The sequence below is a fragment of the Gadus chalcogrammus genome, chromosome 11 (assembly GCF_026213295.1).
Source record: "Gadus chalcogrammus isolate NIFS_2021 chromosome 11, NIFS_Gcha_1.0, whole genome shotgun sequence".
NCBI lineage: Eukaryota > Metazoa > Chordata > Actinopteri > Gadiformes > Gadidae > Gadus > Gadus chalcogrammus.
The window spans coordinates 9,230,523-9,246,653 of NC_079422.1; the positions used below are offsets into that span (position 1 = coordinate 9,230,523).

Here is a 16,131-nt window from a genome sequence, read left to right on the forward strand (position 1 = left end):
CTTGGATTCTTACCATGTAAGTATAAACAATCCCATACTGAACATTATCACACACGGAAGACATGTTAATTGAATTACAGGGTAATTTAGATACAAACTGATCATGTCCAAAATTATAAAATTATAAGTGTTATTTCCCATTGTACCTTGTATCAATCCATGGAAAAATGATCGGTATCATGGCTTTGTCAATAATCTAAATCTAATTTGCACTTTTCTGGATAACATTTTGCAGTAAAACCAAGTATGGACACCAGGGTGCTTATTTGCCTCCTCTTCTCAGGTATGGGGGAGAGACAAATCTTTTGTTTAAGAAGGCTACTTTATATGCACTTTATAATAGGCCTATTTGATAATTGGAAAGTTATCGTTTCTATACCTGATGTTACACCATGACCAGTGAAAATTCTAGGGGTGAGAGGTGTGCTTTATATTTAGATCACAGCACGACTAGAGTCTCATAACAATTCTGAACATACATGAAACATGTACTCAACTCACATGAGCTTGCCAGTGTTTTGTGAGCTAAAATAACTATTAACTCACAGCAACCTAGCAGTTAGCAAAACAAGAAATAAAAACCATAAAAATCAGCCACAAAAGTTAGGTGACTACTCTGGTACTTCCTTCCTCACATTTGCTGGTCCACTGACCACCGTGATTGTAGGTTAAAATGCGTGGAGAATATGTGGACACAGTTGCCAAGTATTATTTTCGGGAATATCAGCCCAGCCCGGTTGACAAACAAATTGTGTAGATACGTTCCAGATTTATTCAGTTGGGAAAGATTAAGTAGTCTGTAAATGAGTCTGGTTGACGGGACTCGAAAGGAACCAAGGTCAATACTAAAACCATCTCTGTTTATCGGCCAAATCAGGTAACATCTGCATTCAATATGAATCTCTGGTTAACTGATCAATTTAAGGCGTTAGTCAGGCCTTTGTATTTCTCTGTTTGTGTTTTCCAGGAATTCATCAATTAATTGATTTTCAATTGAATAATGAAAGGTTTTATGCTTTTTGTTTAATAACCTAATTATACACACACTTCCATCCATCAAAGGTGTATGCTTCACCGGCGCTGGACTCAATAAATACGTTTTAGTTGAAGAGGATAAGACCTGGTATGAGGCTCAGGAGTACTGCAGGAGCAGAAATGGTGACCTGGCCAGTGTCACAAACATGGAGGACCTAAACCTGCTGTCAAATATGACAGCAGTACAGTCATGGATAGGCCTGAATGATTTCAACAGGACGACCATGGACTTGTACCCAAACTCGTGGAGATGGTCCACCCAGACTAGGAGCCGGTCAGGTTATATGAATTTTGCATCTGATCAGCCTAACTATGGGTCAGGCAAAGAGGAATGTGTGACGACTGGGACTGATGGTACCTGGAATGATGACAAGTGTTCTGCTTTGTATCCCTTTGTTTGTTTTTCTGGTAAGAATAAAACAAAACCCACACACGTGCATACACTACACAGCCACCGAGGTATACAAACGTACAGGAGCACTACACCATGCTTTGTTCTTCTATCGTTGACAGAGATTATAAAATGAACATATACATCATCTTGTATATTAAGATGAAAAACATGCATAAATTGGCATGTTTTACGAATAGCTTCAAGCAGCCCATAGAGAGACAAACACTATAAAATGTTGTTTTCATGCCATCCCTGTTAATGCTGAACACAATTTCTTTCTGCTCTAGGATCATCAAATAATAAAACCTACCATCTTATCGAGCAGACGCTGTCATGGGAGTCAGCTAAGAGTTACTGCCGTACTAATTACACTGACCTCGCGATGATAGAGAATGAAGAAGAGAACCGAAAGGTTTTGTCCAACATCACTACCCCTGCTTGGATTGGTCTTTACAGAGCTCCCTGGACGTTTTCTGATGGGACCAACAGCTCCTTCAGACACTGGTGGAGATATGAGCCCAATAATGTTAACAATAATCAGTTATGTGTCGGGCTGTATGACGGTGGATTTAGTGACATGGAATGCACTGCAACGTTCCCATTTATCTGCTCAGGTAAATTAAATATTCATATGGCTTCATTTCGGCAGCCTACATTCTGATCATTTTAAGTTTTATGTTGGTAACTGTGGCATGCGTTTATTATGGTTACTAAAATTTAGTGGGTTTTCGGTCAGAGTAAGCATTTTGGGAAAACGAATGCAACATGGTAATAATAACCACCAGAAAAAGTAGGAACACAAAGACAGGTTCCAATTTGCATATCGGGCCGTTAAAGGTCACTGTTATTGATTGATAATGAACAATGCCAATGTATCAGCACGTTAACAGATATTGGTTAAACATCATAAGAGTGCTGCCAAGTCATCCTAGTGTCATTCTTGACACGTTCTAGGGTGTGATTCATTGGGCAAAGGGGAGATTTACCTAAGAAATGAAGGTGTTTCCAGTCAGTTTGATATCTTCCCTGTGTTCCGGCTAAAATAGGTCGGAAATACAGCAGAATAAAGATAATGATTGAGTCTAACTTGGACCTGACAAACCAAAACACTAAGGATAACATCCTTCTACAAGTAAGACGTCTGACATCATTCTTTTAAAGCTGTATTCAAGATAAAGCATAACCAAACCAGTAACTTGTTATTGCAGTTGCTCTTTCCTTAATGATTTCATTAAGATTCCCATATGACAACCTTAAGAATGTATTGTTGCAAAAAGAAACAGGATGAAATACACTAGTGCCATGTTTATAATGAACAGTTTTAGCAGGTTTACCTTTAAAGGTCTCTTTGTTATTGATGTTAAACTGAAGTCAAAGAAGACTGTAAGAGGAACATATGCTCTCCCTGTTCCTCTCCTCAGCTGTCTGCATGTCTAACCAGAGCCGGGAGGACTGACTTCAACCTGAGCTGGAGCGCTCCACCAGAAAAACTAGATCCAGCAGGCTTGAATGATGACAACCAATGATGAGCCAGTGGTGAAGTGGACCCACCCCCTATATTTAGGCACCTGTACACAAAATTGTAATTTGACCATCAATTCAGGAAGCACCCATTATGTATGTCTGGCTGTGATGGAGAGAAACCCATGGTCAAGTTGCAAGTATGTTTTTTTTCACAATCAACTTTTTTTTCTTGTCAAAGTAAGTTTTTAATATAGCAGGTATAATGACAGCTATGTCAAAGCAATTGTATCCATGCGTACAAATATATATTATAAATGTTGGTGATTTGCCAAGGTATAAAGCCATGGGAATAATTTAGCTAAAGATTGGCCTGAATTGTTAAACTAGGCAGTTTCCAAAATTGTGGTTGTGGGACAACGTAAGCCACATGCTGTGGGCAAAGTTGAGTCGTTCAACTTACCCCACCACAATGCACTGAAGTTAAGTTACTTCTCTAAAGTATAAAGCGGTAATCTAATGTAGTATCACACAACTGACTTGGTTTTTCATATTTAAAAATGGTAGAAATTATGCCAAGAAAGAGAGAAAGGAGCTGGAGAGAGCAGCGCATATTATGAAACATATTGTTCAATATAGGAGGAGTTGAAGTTAAGATAAAAGAGGATGTTTTCTTGCTGTATGTCAGGTGTTCAATGTACCAGTTCCATTTATCGTCATTTGTTGAACCTTTAGTAGACCTTACCTTGTTGAATTCTTTTCTTGTTTGTGCTCATGATTTAAGAGTTTATTCCTTACGTTAAAACAAGTAATACTTTACTATAAGGACAATGTGTGTTGAAGATCTGAAGACATGGCCCATCGCAAGATCATCTCCAACGTTAAACTTAGAGTAGTTATATCAATATATATTGTCTCTGTTATATATAGTATATATTTAAAGTATATGCATATAACAAATAAATGTGAAACACCCACATGTGCTCCTAAAAGTTTTAAGCATTGTCTTTGCTTTTCTTCTACCAATTGTTAAGTTCTCCTTTAAACATGCAAAGCAATGTTTGGGGGCGAGCGTGGATGATGGCTGTCATCTAGGAGAACTCTACCCGATTGTGTGTAGATATGGTTGGTTACACACACACACACACACACACACACACACACACACACACACACACACACACACACACACACACACACACACACACACACACACACACACACACACACACACACACACACACACACACACACTGCTTTCCATAATATATTTCATACATACAAGATACAAATAAGCTATGCAGATCCATGCAAAATTCTAACTAGATTAAAATATTGAAAATGTCAAATGTTTTGATAAACCAATAGCTATTTCCAAATGGTGAAGAGGAATATATAATGGCCTTGCTTATACAAATTGACACAAAGTGCCTGGTGATAAGTTTGTGACTTAGTCGCTTTTATAAGATATACCTTCGCAAAATTGCAAATCTACCAAATTGCATTCCCCAACAGAACATGATTTTAAAAACATTGACATTTTTAGATTTAATCTAAACATATATGATGCATAAATAATAATACCATTAGGTTGAATTCATGCTCAAAATTAGATACAATTGTCTTGGCCACCTCTGAAAATGTAATGACCCCCTTAATAATGCGCAGATCAATTAAAAATAAATTTACCACAGATTAACCTGTTAATACAGCATTGATTTATTAGTGAACTGTACTGTTATCATACATAAATGTCAATACAAATTCACTAACTTCAAAAACGCACACACACACACTTGCTCCATGTAACGTGGAAATAACTAAAATCTTGCGCAACTTGCGACAATGTTTATGAAGGAAAAGGGCCATATAGGGGAATTATGAACAGCTGCCCCAAGAATTGTATAGCTTTTATGTAGAGACCCCTTTGATTTACCTACGATGTCACCGTTGTGTCCTGCACTCATGAATACCTGGAAGGACCAGACGGGCCAAAAGGCACAGGTAGATCCTTTCCTTTACTTTGACCTGGCCATCGGCTTGACCACCCTCCCGACAATGAGCGTGCGGCAGTTAAGGGTCAACTATCATCAACACAGTTTCCTGGGCAAGGTTTTTGTTGGGTCTCTTCCACTACAGGCGCACTTGAAAGGTTGGCAGAAAACGGCGAATTAACTAGAAGAGACTAGACTAGAAGTGGTCAGCCCCAATTTGGCTGTGGCGCCTGTGCCGCTTCACCACCTATAGGGCCGTTTTTAAAGAGTGTATTTTGAGCTCCCATGTGCGACAATAATGGGGAGCGTTGGTAGGGATTGAGTTTGAAGGTGATCTGGTGTGCTGCCAGATGCTCCTGTTGCTGGATCCATGGTGGAGAAAACTTTCTTCAGCTCCTGTTACACACCTCGGAAATGTGTTCCCTGATCTGACAGGATCTCGGAAGGGGTGCGTCTGAGTGATAAAAAACTTCTCAGTGGCAGGAGAAATGCATCTGCATCCAGACTGTTCAGGAGATCCAGGTAGACGCACCGTGCGAAGGCATTTAAATATCAACCCCCAACGATTCTCAACTTTTATTTCCATCAAAATGTCAACAATTTGATGCGGTAGAGTCCAAAAAAAACGACTCCGGTTGAGTATAATGGAGGTTAAGGGTTAAGGGTTTTAAAGCTTCTGTAGTGAACTATTCTGACAGCAAGTGGGATTTAGGTATAGTTATTCTAGAAGCGTGCAGAGTATTGTAGCAGTGCATGTAGTTTGTTGGGTATCACTCCAGTTAAAAGCCAGTTAAGATGAACAGTACATAGGTCAAAACTCAGTCAAATTTGTCATTTTATTGAACCAGCCGATCTACCGCATTAAGTTTCCTACCAGAAGACCCTTTCAGACTGTTTTTTTGCTCTTTTCTTCAACATGGCTGTTAATAAATAGCCATTCCTTTCCCAGTGTACTGTCCATATGCAGGCTCTTCCTGACCATGCAGCTAGACGTTCTAATCAGAGGCACTGGGAAAGGCCTGCGCCTGCTGCCCCTCTCGGGGGATGGCAGCATAGTCATATATGAGGTAATGGTTCTCCTGCCATCTCTGCAGTCATCTCTGCCATGGTCAAAACTGCTGGAGTGCCTGTTGCTTCCCGGAGGGTACCGGCCAGTGAGAAACATAGGGACTTCTGGTCAGAAGCCACCAGCTTCTTCTATATCAGTAAAACATCCTTTTTAATGTAGAGTCAGTAAAACAGGAAAGTATGGGGGAGAGGGAAGACATGCATGATGCAGCAAAGGACCACGAACAGGAATTAAACCCCGGTCGCTGAAGTAAGGACTGGGCTTTAATGGTATGCGCTCTACCCAGTGAACCACCGCACTGCCCCCTACAGCATTTATCCTTAATGAAATGATGAAAATGTTCCCAAATGTGTCAACCCTGTGTCAAAAAAGAGATTTGTTCATTAGGCACAACAATGGAAACGTGTACACACGTTTCACTTTTTCTGCAAACGACGCCAAAGGGTACCTTTCCCTCAACGAAAATCCACTTCCACCATTGTGTAAGTGTGGTTCAGGTATACCAGACAATATTAAAATATTCATGGTATTGCCCAGCTCAGTTCCGAAGTCGCGTTTCCACCGCCGACAGTACAAGGTAGGCCGTATGTCGATCGCCGCGGCAGCTACGTAAACATCGTAAACAACGTCTTCCTCCCCAAGGCTACTGTCTTTTGTTTTTATCCCCACGTCGCCCGGAAGTGATGATTCTGTCGACCAATCAACGGAGGGGGTGTGTAGCTAGAATTTCCCGGGACCCTTTCAGGCGTCTAGTCTCGTTTTCAGTACCCCAACGGAGGAGTACTGAAAACGAGGCCAAAACGGGTACAGCTAAGTCCGGAACACGCCCACTTTTGGTGGTGGAAACGCAACCCGTACCGCACCTTTGCAAACCGATCCGTTCCGCACCCTGCAGTGGAAACGCGGCATTTCTCTCATTTCGTTTTGTGGAGCATGTTAATTGTCTGAGCACGTTCGTTTCAGTTTTTGAGGTCCGTTTAAAAAATCGGAAATATTGACATATATATAATTAGAGGGTGCACTGCACTATCTGCGCACACCCCTTCTGAAGCCTCTCTCTCTTTCTCGTTTCGTGGAGCACGTTAATTGTCTGAGAAACGCGCGTTCTGTGGAGCACGTTTCGTTTCAGTTTTTGAGGTCTGCTTAAAAAAATCGGAAATATTGACATATATATAACTAGAGGGTGCACTGTACCGTCTGCGCACTCTCTCGTCTGAAAAACGCTCCCCTTCAAAATGCATTGGTTTACATTTTGTTCTGTGTAGCACGAAAACATCTGAGAAACACTCCCATTCAGAATCCATTGGTTTACATTTCGTTCTGCGTAGCCCGAAAAAAATCAGTCAATAGATTAACGTTCGTGCACATGAGCACGAAATCTCGGGTACCAATGTTTATTTTGGATTCAAGCAAAATAATTACTGCATTATTTTTCTGTCTTGTAATTCTATCAGTCACAAGAACTTGTGCACCTTTTAAGCGCTCTGTACTGATATGCATGGATTGGATCAAGATGTTCAACCTAACTCATGGAATGTATTGGGTAAGGGATGAGAGTAGGCTCATTTCTGAACTTACCTCCCTGGATCAATTAAGTTTTATCCTATGTTATTATTCATATGCATAGCAGAATGATTTCCCTATTCATTATATCGGATTGGCTCAAACCCTCATGTAGATACTCAAGGAGAGAGTGTGAGACATATTATATATCTCAGAGACCTACTAGCAGTACATATACATGTGAAAATAAGGATGCAAGCAGATCTCTTCTTTCCATAGGTTTTCTTTATTACCTTACTTTGCGGCGATAACTTAATGAGGAAGCAAAAAATATACCAGACAATAAAGTACTAAAAATCTGAGATAGAAACCATTCCTGAACACAAACCACGCGGATTACCCCAACCCCCCCCCCCCCCCCAAACCCTCTACAACCCCCCCTCTCTACCCCTCCCTCCCCTGACACACACACGGCTGGGCTGCAGGCGTCTATGTGGCGTATCTCTTGGTCCACTGTTTGGCCGTCCGATCATGTTCTGCTCTGTTGGTGGTGTACTGGGTGGCGATGCTTCCCACGAGGGGATCGGCTGCATGGGAAACACACAGGAGGTAGCCGTAAGGGATAATACTAGATGAAAGTGAAAGTAGGCAGAGACCACCGGTTTGGAACAATGAGAAAGTCCTCCACAGTATGGGTTTTAAAGGCGCACTCACACTAGGCTATCTGTACTAGGGCCCGACCGATTCATCGGCCTGCCGATTTAATCGGCCGATTATAGCCTTTTTGAAAATAATCGGCATTGGCCAAAAAGACGCCGATTACAACCGATTTTTTTTTATTTTATTTTTTTATAAATGTTATTGCGCTTAGTATCCTGCAGATTGCGCTCCTACTCGCCTTGCTAACTAACAACTTTAGCTGGAGTAAAACAGAGGAGATAGAATTTTACCGTACAACATGAAAGCACGCTCGCTCAGGCAGCTGCGCGCTCACCTCACCAATGTACACAAGACGCGTTGTTTGAGCATGTTGTGCCCGTTTATCTTTAGGTCCCAGGCCATGTTGATTTGTTATACTGTAGACTCTAACGGTGAGACCATACTGCTCAGCACGCACGTGTTAGTCACTGCTCAGGAGCGCAGCACATTGGGAGTTAGTTATTTATTTTACATTTTACATTACACTAATTTTTGACTGTAAATGTATTCTAAAACACTCAAAGGTTCTGCATTCAATTCACATATTCTTCAAAAGTGTTTAAAGTATATTTAAGGTATCAAAAACTACGTTTTATATGCTTTTTATTTTTATTTATTTATTTATTTTTAATCGGCCGATTAAATCGTAATCGTAATTTTTCTCTGAAAATAATCGGCATCGGCACTCAAAAATCAATATCGGTCGGGCCCTAATCTGTACCGTGCCAAAGTCCGTTTCATACCTGTACAGTGCTCAAGTACGATTGCCCCCCCCCCCCCGCTGTGCGGTGGCCTGTGCTCACACTAGGCAATCCCAACTGGGCCTGAGTACGGTTGCCTCTAGTACATACATCATCACGTCGTAATAGGTCATCACCAAGCGTCCGCTGCTTTGTAGAACAACACAGAGAACCCAATTTACACTTTACTGACTTTGTTGCTTATTTGTAGCCGTTCTACTCAGATACAGCCCTCTCTCACTGAGCGCGTTTACACTGCCAGAGGTAAATTGCTTGCTGGAGCAATTTGGTTTTGGGGGGGGCCTTGGGTAGAGCTGTTGCTGCGCTGTCTCCACAGAGACAACGCAGCGATATGATCATGAGCAGTTATTGGAGTGAAACTGGAGAGAAAAGTGAAATCCGTGAGATTCAACTGGAGAGAAAGTGAAATCTGCAAGCTGCTGATAATGTGGGAGAAGGTGATGTAGTCGTATTAAAAACAAAGACGTTGAATGATAGTGCGACCTACGAGATAGACGCAGAGGGACTGTCCTTACGAGGCTTTTGTCGGGATAAAAATCAACTGGTCAGCAAAATATGTTGCTGAATATGTTGCCGTTTTTACACTTGTAAATAGTTAATCGCGTTTGTAGCCTACACTGAGCCGTGAACTTATTCTTGCATGCGGGTGTCTTCAATCTCAATCAAAAAATATATAAACATTCGGAAGTATGCAAATTATTCTAAAGAGGTCTAAACTCCGTGTGCAGCCCCGCCTTCTCCAGTGAACCAAGAAAGCCTGCGCCGTGACGAACGGAGGATTTTTGATCAAAAACTCAACTTCACTATCACACCAATGTGAACCCACTCGTGAACCGCTTGCCGTCATGTTTGTTTAATGGGAAAGAAGGGTCGCATGGACTATACGTCATCCAGCTCAGGTTGCATAGCCGTGCGTAAGCGTGTGTCGGCTCATTAGCATCTGTACAGTGGCCTGAGCACACCTCTCAGAAGTGTGCTCAGGCCGCGGATTTGAACTGTACTTGACGGTTGGTGTGCTCACACTAGCCAAACGATCTAGACTTGAGCACGGTACAGGTGTGAAACGGACTTGGGCACGGTACAGATGGCCTAGTTAGTGCGCCCTAACAAGGTAAATATCCTCCAGTATTCGTAAGATATCGAGGTTTAACTTTTATTTTGAATAGGGCCTTTCCCAGTATTTTGAGTCTGAGTAACATATAATTGAAATAAGTTGACAAACAAGTCTCAGACTTTGTTGGACTCAACACTCAAAGCAGTTGATATCCAAATAGAGGTGCAGTGCTTGGTTAGCATTTAGTTCAATGGCTCTTCTTAAACACAAGTTAACACAACATAAACGCTAGTTAATAAACGCAGTTATTATTATATATATGTACGTCTCTGTGTGATCACCTCCCTGGGAATTGTGTTCCAAGAAGGGTGCTTGGTGGGTTTAGCAGGGTTTAGGTGGCCCTTACCTGGGTTACAGTCTGTGAGCAGGGAGCAGATGGAGAGCAGGACCTTTGAGATGGTGAGGGCGGGGCTCCAGTTGTCCTTCAGGATGTCCAGACAGATCACCCCCTGGCTGTTGATGTTGCAGTGGTAGATCCTCGTGCGAAACGTCACCTGCACACACAATAGGAAACAGTCAAAACGACCAGTGTTAAAACGATCAAGAAAATAGGTAGCTATTGAAAATGTTTTGGTATCCTATAAAACACCAAAGCAAAAGTATAACACAAATATATTCAGTAGGTGTGATATTTTAATCTCCGAACTTGCATGGGATCACGGAAGCATTATGATTCTGAAATGAACTACTGCCCTCTAGTGGTGAACAAGAAAGCAACAACTAAACAATGGAACAACGGCTGTACAATAGAATGAGTGGAACAGTGGAACTCATGTGTAACTTTCAAATTATGTACGAAAAGAGAAAAATTACTTTCTTTTTTTAAGCGGAGCCATTTACCACTACTTATTATCATGCATAATTAGGGACATATTTTGCAAAGAGGATATATTGTCCTATGTTGAAAGAACTCAAGCGCTGATTTTTAACACTCAAAATGGCTCATTATGCGGGGTTAGTCTGGCTCACCTTGGCGGTTCTGAAGTTCTATTCTGACTCATATTAGGGACATGAAGGGGGAGGGCTGTTTCTATTAAGAATTTTCCCATGCTCCAAGCTATGGTGGCTGAAGGCAGCGGTTTTTGTGAAAACGACTGCATTTCTTCAAATGTTGAGCCCAAGCCATTATATTACTGAATTAAGGATTCTGATTTGATATAAATAAATATAAGGCTTTAACTGGTCTCTTCTAGGTCAGCTAGATTTACTAGAATTAAGCGAGAACATAAATGAGAATATTAGTGAAAGTCAACATGTTAATTAAAAAAAACAAAACACGAATTTATCTTTTTAATTCAAGTTAAATTAGATGCTGTTTTGTGTGTCTTGGTTCCGGGAGGCTCTGCACTTCAAATGAGGATGAAGCTTTATGATATCCTACCTTATATAATCTACGACAAACTTTGACGTGGAAATCAAGTCAGGTTGAAGAAAAAGGATGAAAACCTCAAATGTTAATATAACGGGGGTTCTCTTTGCAGTTATGCCGGTAGTTCTCCCTCCACTGCGGTGGCCTTGGCAACAACGCCATATTGCAACAACGCAATAATGTTTTTTTTGCGTCAATCCTAGTATTGAGGCTAACTTTGGGGGGTTTGAAGGGGAAGTCAGGCTCACCTTTGGGGGTTTGAAGGGGTAGTCTGGCGTGAAAGCGATGTCCAGGAAGAAGACTCCTCCCTCGTACACGGAGCCCGGGGGTCCCAGGATGGTGGAGCGCCACTCATAGATGTTGTCTCCCTTGGGCCCGGCGCTGAGGGAAACATGTCAAATCAGAAGACCCTTTATAAAGGACGCTACTCATAATAGATCAATTAACCCTCAATGATTCAAAGATTAAATGGAAACGTAGATTCATTCAATTTAAAGGCAGGGGTAGGCAATGTGGGGACCCCCGGCAGACGAGGATAGACTTTGAGGCCTCCCCTCCCTCTAGCAATAGGTCTGCCTAGTCTTGTGGAAAACTCTGGTCCTGCTCACTTATGCCGCGTTTCCACTGCAGGGTGCGGTACGGTTCGGTTCGCCTCAGTCCGGTAGGGAGGGGGCGGTATAGCCCAGCTCAGTTCCGAGGTCGCGTTTCCACCGCCGACAGTACCCTTATGGTAGGCCGGATGTCGATCACCGCGGCAGCTACGTAAACATCGTAAACAACGTCTTCCTCCCCAAGAATGCAGAGGAACGTCTCCACCTCCTTGTTCGCCCAAGCAAGCGTTTTACGCGACATGTTCATTGTAAAGAATAATACCTCGAGGCTACTGTTTGTTTGTTTTTAATCCCCACGTTGACGATTCTGTCAACCAATCAACAGAGCCCTTTCAGGGGTCTCGGTTACCCAACGGAGGAGTACTGAAGACGAGGGCAAAACGAGTACGGCTCAGTCCGGGTCAGCGGATTTATTGATTTATGTCAGGATGTAAAGAATACTTCGACAAATATGACAAAACATGATTCCAAAATAAATCACCTACTCTAGATTTATAGATAGCAATTGTAGTCCAAACCATGCTATATGACATACAGCCTTAAATAGTTCAAATGAAAGCAATAAAGAGCAAGAAACACAACCTTTTTCTGAAATATGGAGGGAGGGAGGGGGAATCAAGTGTATTTAAAGTCAGAATCGTTCATCTGTAGAGCACCTGATGAAATTAAGTCTTAAGTCTCAATTTTCAAAAAAAGAAAATAAACAGACTTCTCAAAGCTAGCTACAAATATAAAGCAGAATACTGAATACCAGCATGGAAAAAAAGACACAATCCTCTCTTTACTCTGGTCCATCTGCTTTGACAACCATAACAATTCCCCTCCTAGTTTCTTCCTTCTAGAAGACAATTACCAAGGAGCGACAACAATATACCAAAGATGCAGTTAAAAAATCCTCATAATTGAAAGAAGTTCCAAGATTCAAGTCTGATCATTCTGCAGAACACACACACGAACACCCACACACCCACACCCACACACAGGAGCCATTAGTCAAACTATCTGCTGCTGGTTAGACTTTACAGTTTCCCCACCAGACAAGCCAGGATTGGCAACCAGCATGCAATTCAAATGGTATCGCCATCAATAGGGGTGGTCTTAATAAAGCTTACTAAAGTAAAAGTTATTCTTTGTGTGTGCAGTTGTGATAAACATTCATTTGAAATTGTATATACCTGAAATTTTTGTAAATATTTTTTCTGAAATATTACAGGGAATGAAAGCATTTTTAGTGCCGTCTGTAATCAGTAGTCATGATTCATAATGAAAAATGACAGAATTAATGTAAAATCAACACAAAGTGGGTATTTAAAGAGCCAGTTAATCATATATGACCGATAACATTGTGGGAAAGACCCTCTCGGCTGCGCACACAGATGGCGTTTTTTTTTTTGTTTGTTTCAGAGGTAGTCTGACGTCACGACCGGGGGCACCAGTGGCGCGGTGTGTGTGGACGTGTGGAGCTGTCAGAGGTTGACTGTGTTGTCCGAGAGAAAGTTGGGCTTTCGTCCACTTCCTGGACAACTGTAGCATAACGCTACGGGATGTGGTGGATTCCATATACAACCTTGCTTTTTATAAAGCTCATAACACTTGCAAAACTACGGTACTAAACAGGTATCATAAAGTCGGCATGGGTCATTACCATGGGGATAACACAGTGTTGAATTCCATCTGAAACAGTAGGCTCACTGGCTCTTTAAACTCAAACAGTGTGAGAGAGATGTGCTCTCCTTCCTCAAGCATGTTCATCCTCTGTGCCCTCTTGCCTACACACTAAGTGTGTATTCTTTACTCAATGGTTCCTCTCGACGGTAGATCAAATAGAGGTCAGCCACCACCGGAAGTAAACAACGCTGCGTTAATTGTGCAGGTTTGTTTTTTAACTTAAGATTAACTTAATTTTGACTGCACTAATTAGTTGAAGAGTGCAGAATCAAATGCAAGCATTGTAACCAAGTCAAAATGAAGGTGTGATTGAGGAAGTGGGGGTGAATGTGTGTGCTAAGTTTTTCTTCTGCAGCACCTCAGAAAGGTAACATGAAACATGGCACTGTGAGAAATTAACTAGTTCACGAATTCTCAGAAAACCACACCTTTTTCCACAACCTCTCATCTCAATTAAGGCCCAAACCTTTCCGAAAATCAATAAATTTACTGCACGTCAGCAAAGTTTCTCGGCAAATTTGAATAGACAGCTCAACATGAACCAATGAAAAAAGAAAGCAATAGGTCAGGGGTTAACCCACCTGCAATTTGGCGGAGGGTCCAGTGTGATGTCTGCCAATTCCTTCTGAATCCTGTGTGCGCAGACAAACACACTTAAATAAACCAAGCAATGTATTATTAAAGTGCTCAACAAAGTGGAAAACAAATAAAACATTTAATTTGAATAATTGATGCATAGTTGAACACTAGTATGTTTGAAGAGGGAAAAGGTGAATTCTGGAGAATGTTCAAAGAGAAATACCACACGTTTATTGATGTTGTGAATGTATAGCTTATTTTACTGCACAAAATATAATTTGGTGGACCCTGGGTCAAAAGGCAACACCACATAGTTGGTAATGGCATGCAGAGGTTTGAGAACAGGGATACTTGCGCTACCTTTTGGCACTGGTGGACAGTAACTTGGAGGTCTTGTTCATGCTGGCTTTGCTTTCCCGTTTCTTGCAAGGAGTGTCCCTCTGGCGGTTCTGGATGGAAGCAGGAGACGGCGAGGAGGAGGAGCTGGTGCTGGCACGGGAATCCTCATCCGACATACCGGTTTGGATTGGAGAAGAGCCAAAAAACCTACACATGATATTGAAGAGCCATGTATTATTTAATAACAATGTAGACATGGACCCAAACTGTACACATGAGAATCGAGGTTCCCTCAAGCATCCACCTGGTTAATTTATTCAAAATGCATTGAAGATGTAATGAACCAAAAAATACACGTCAGACAATATTCAAATAAGGATTATCCTTTTTATAGGTTACAGACATGACTTCGTCTTCACCGGTCTGGTGAAAGACTAGTCAAATCTGGGTCTCTTCGGCTTTAGTTCCTAAAGAAACCATTCTCTTATATGAAATACAGCTGCATGAATCCTGTGTGTGTGGCGATCAGACTATGGGATGATTGAGTGGCTATGGCTCCAGCAGGGGTCTCGGACGGGTGTTTGGTAGAGGGGGGGGGGGTCAAAACAATGCTAGATAACTATTTGGTCATCCACACGCAAGGATCACTAGCCTAACCAAAGTTAGCTTTCTCCAGCGATGTGTTAGCTGGCAAGCTAATCTGCCACTGTGCTAATTCTATTCGTTGCTAACACTGACCAGTACCTCAGCTGGTCAGCCGATGGACTTATTGGCGTTAGAGGGAGACACGGTCGCACTATGAATCGTCCACTGGCAGAGGTTGGCCATCAAACTGATAACGCGATCAGGCCTTGGGTCCGACTACTCTCTGGAAGACAATTTAAACTATGGCGTGTTGAACATTTGACCAAAACCTTCAAAGAGAATCGTGGTGGTGTCATACTGTCAGTTTTGAGTATACCATGGTTCGCAATAAGGCTCAAACGATATCGTCACGTCATTGCAGGTTGGCATCGCTTAATGTATTGATGATATAAGCCAAACCATCTCCGTCCCAGCAAATAGTCAGTGCCCTTATGGAGCGATTCACTAACCGGGAACGTCTTGTTTACTTGCTTCTTATGCTTAAGTCCACATGTGTAATAATGTTATATTTGGAGAAACATAATTATGTCCCCCTTCTGTGTTCCGGGATATAGCTTACATTCGACCTACAATCATTTTGAAGTGCTATTTTGGCTGAAACTTACCCTCTCTATTGTGTCTGGACCTCCGCCACTGTCTCGGTTGGTGCCTCACGCCTGCTGCGGAACGGAAGTACCGCGGATTCAGTGGGCTAGTCCCTTATCCAGGGTAGGTGGTCAAATTAGACCATAAACTGATATCTTCAGCAAAAACATTATTAAACACACGGGTCCGTCAACATCTTTGCTTTATGTACGACGTGGTATAAAGATACAACTCAAGTTCGTTTTGGTGGCATTTTATTAGGATCTTCTCTAAAGTCATTTGTCCTGAAGAACTAAATAGACTAA

The 16,131-nt window shown here is 41.9% G+C and overlaps 1 protein-coding gene across 2 annotated transcripts; it reads right to left on the reverse strand.

The window, feature by feature from the left end:
* Positions 1–7,706: 7,706 nt before the first annotated feature.
* Positions 7,707–15,952, reverse strand: LOC130391868 (ubiquitin-conjugating enzyme E2 E1-like). Of its 2 annotated transcripts, none has more exons than XM_056602191.1 (6): positions 15,847–15,952; positions 14,618–14,803; positions 14,260–14,310; positions 11,648–11,780; positions 10,377–10,524; positions 7,707–8,043 (listed from the first exon to the last, which is right to left on the reverse strand). In XM_056602191.1, exons 2-6 carry the CDS (start codon positions 14,770–14,772, stop codon positions 7,946–7,948), a joined length of 585 nt encoding a protein of 194 aa, XP_056458166.1. In that variant the 5' UTR covers positions 14,773–14,803; positions 15,847–15,952; the 3' UTR covers positions 7,707–7,945. The 2 variants fall into 2 exon arrangements, with proteins under 2 accessions (XP_056458166.1, XP_056458165.1); XM_056602190.1 differs by having other exon boundaries at positions 7,907–8,043; positions 14,260–14,331.
* Between the last annotated feature and the right edge of the window lie 179 nt (positions 15,953–16,131).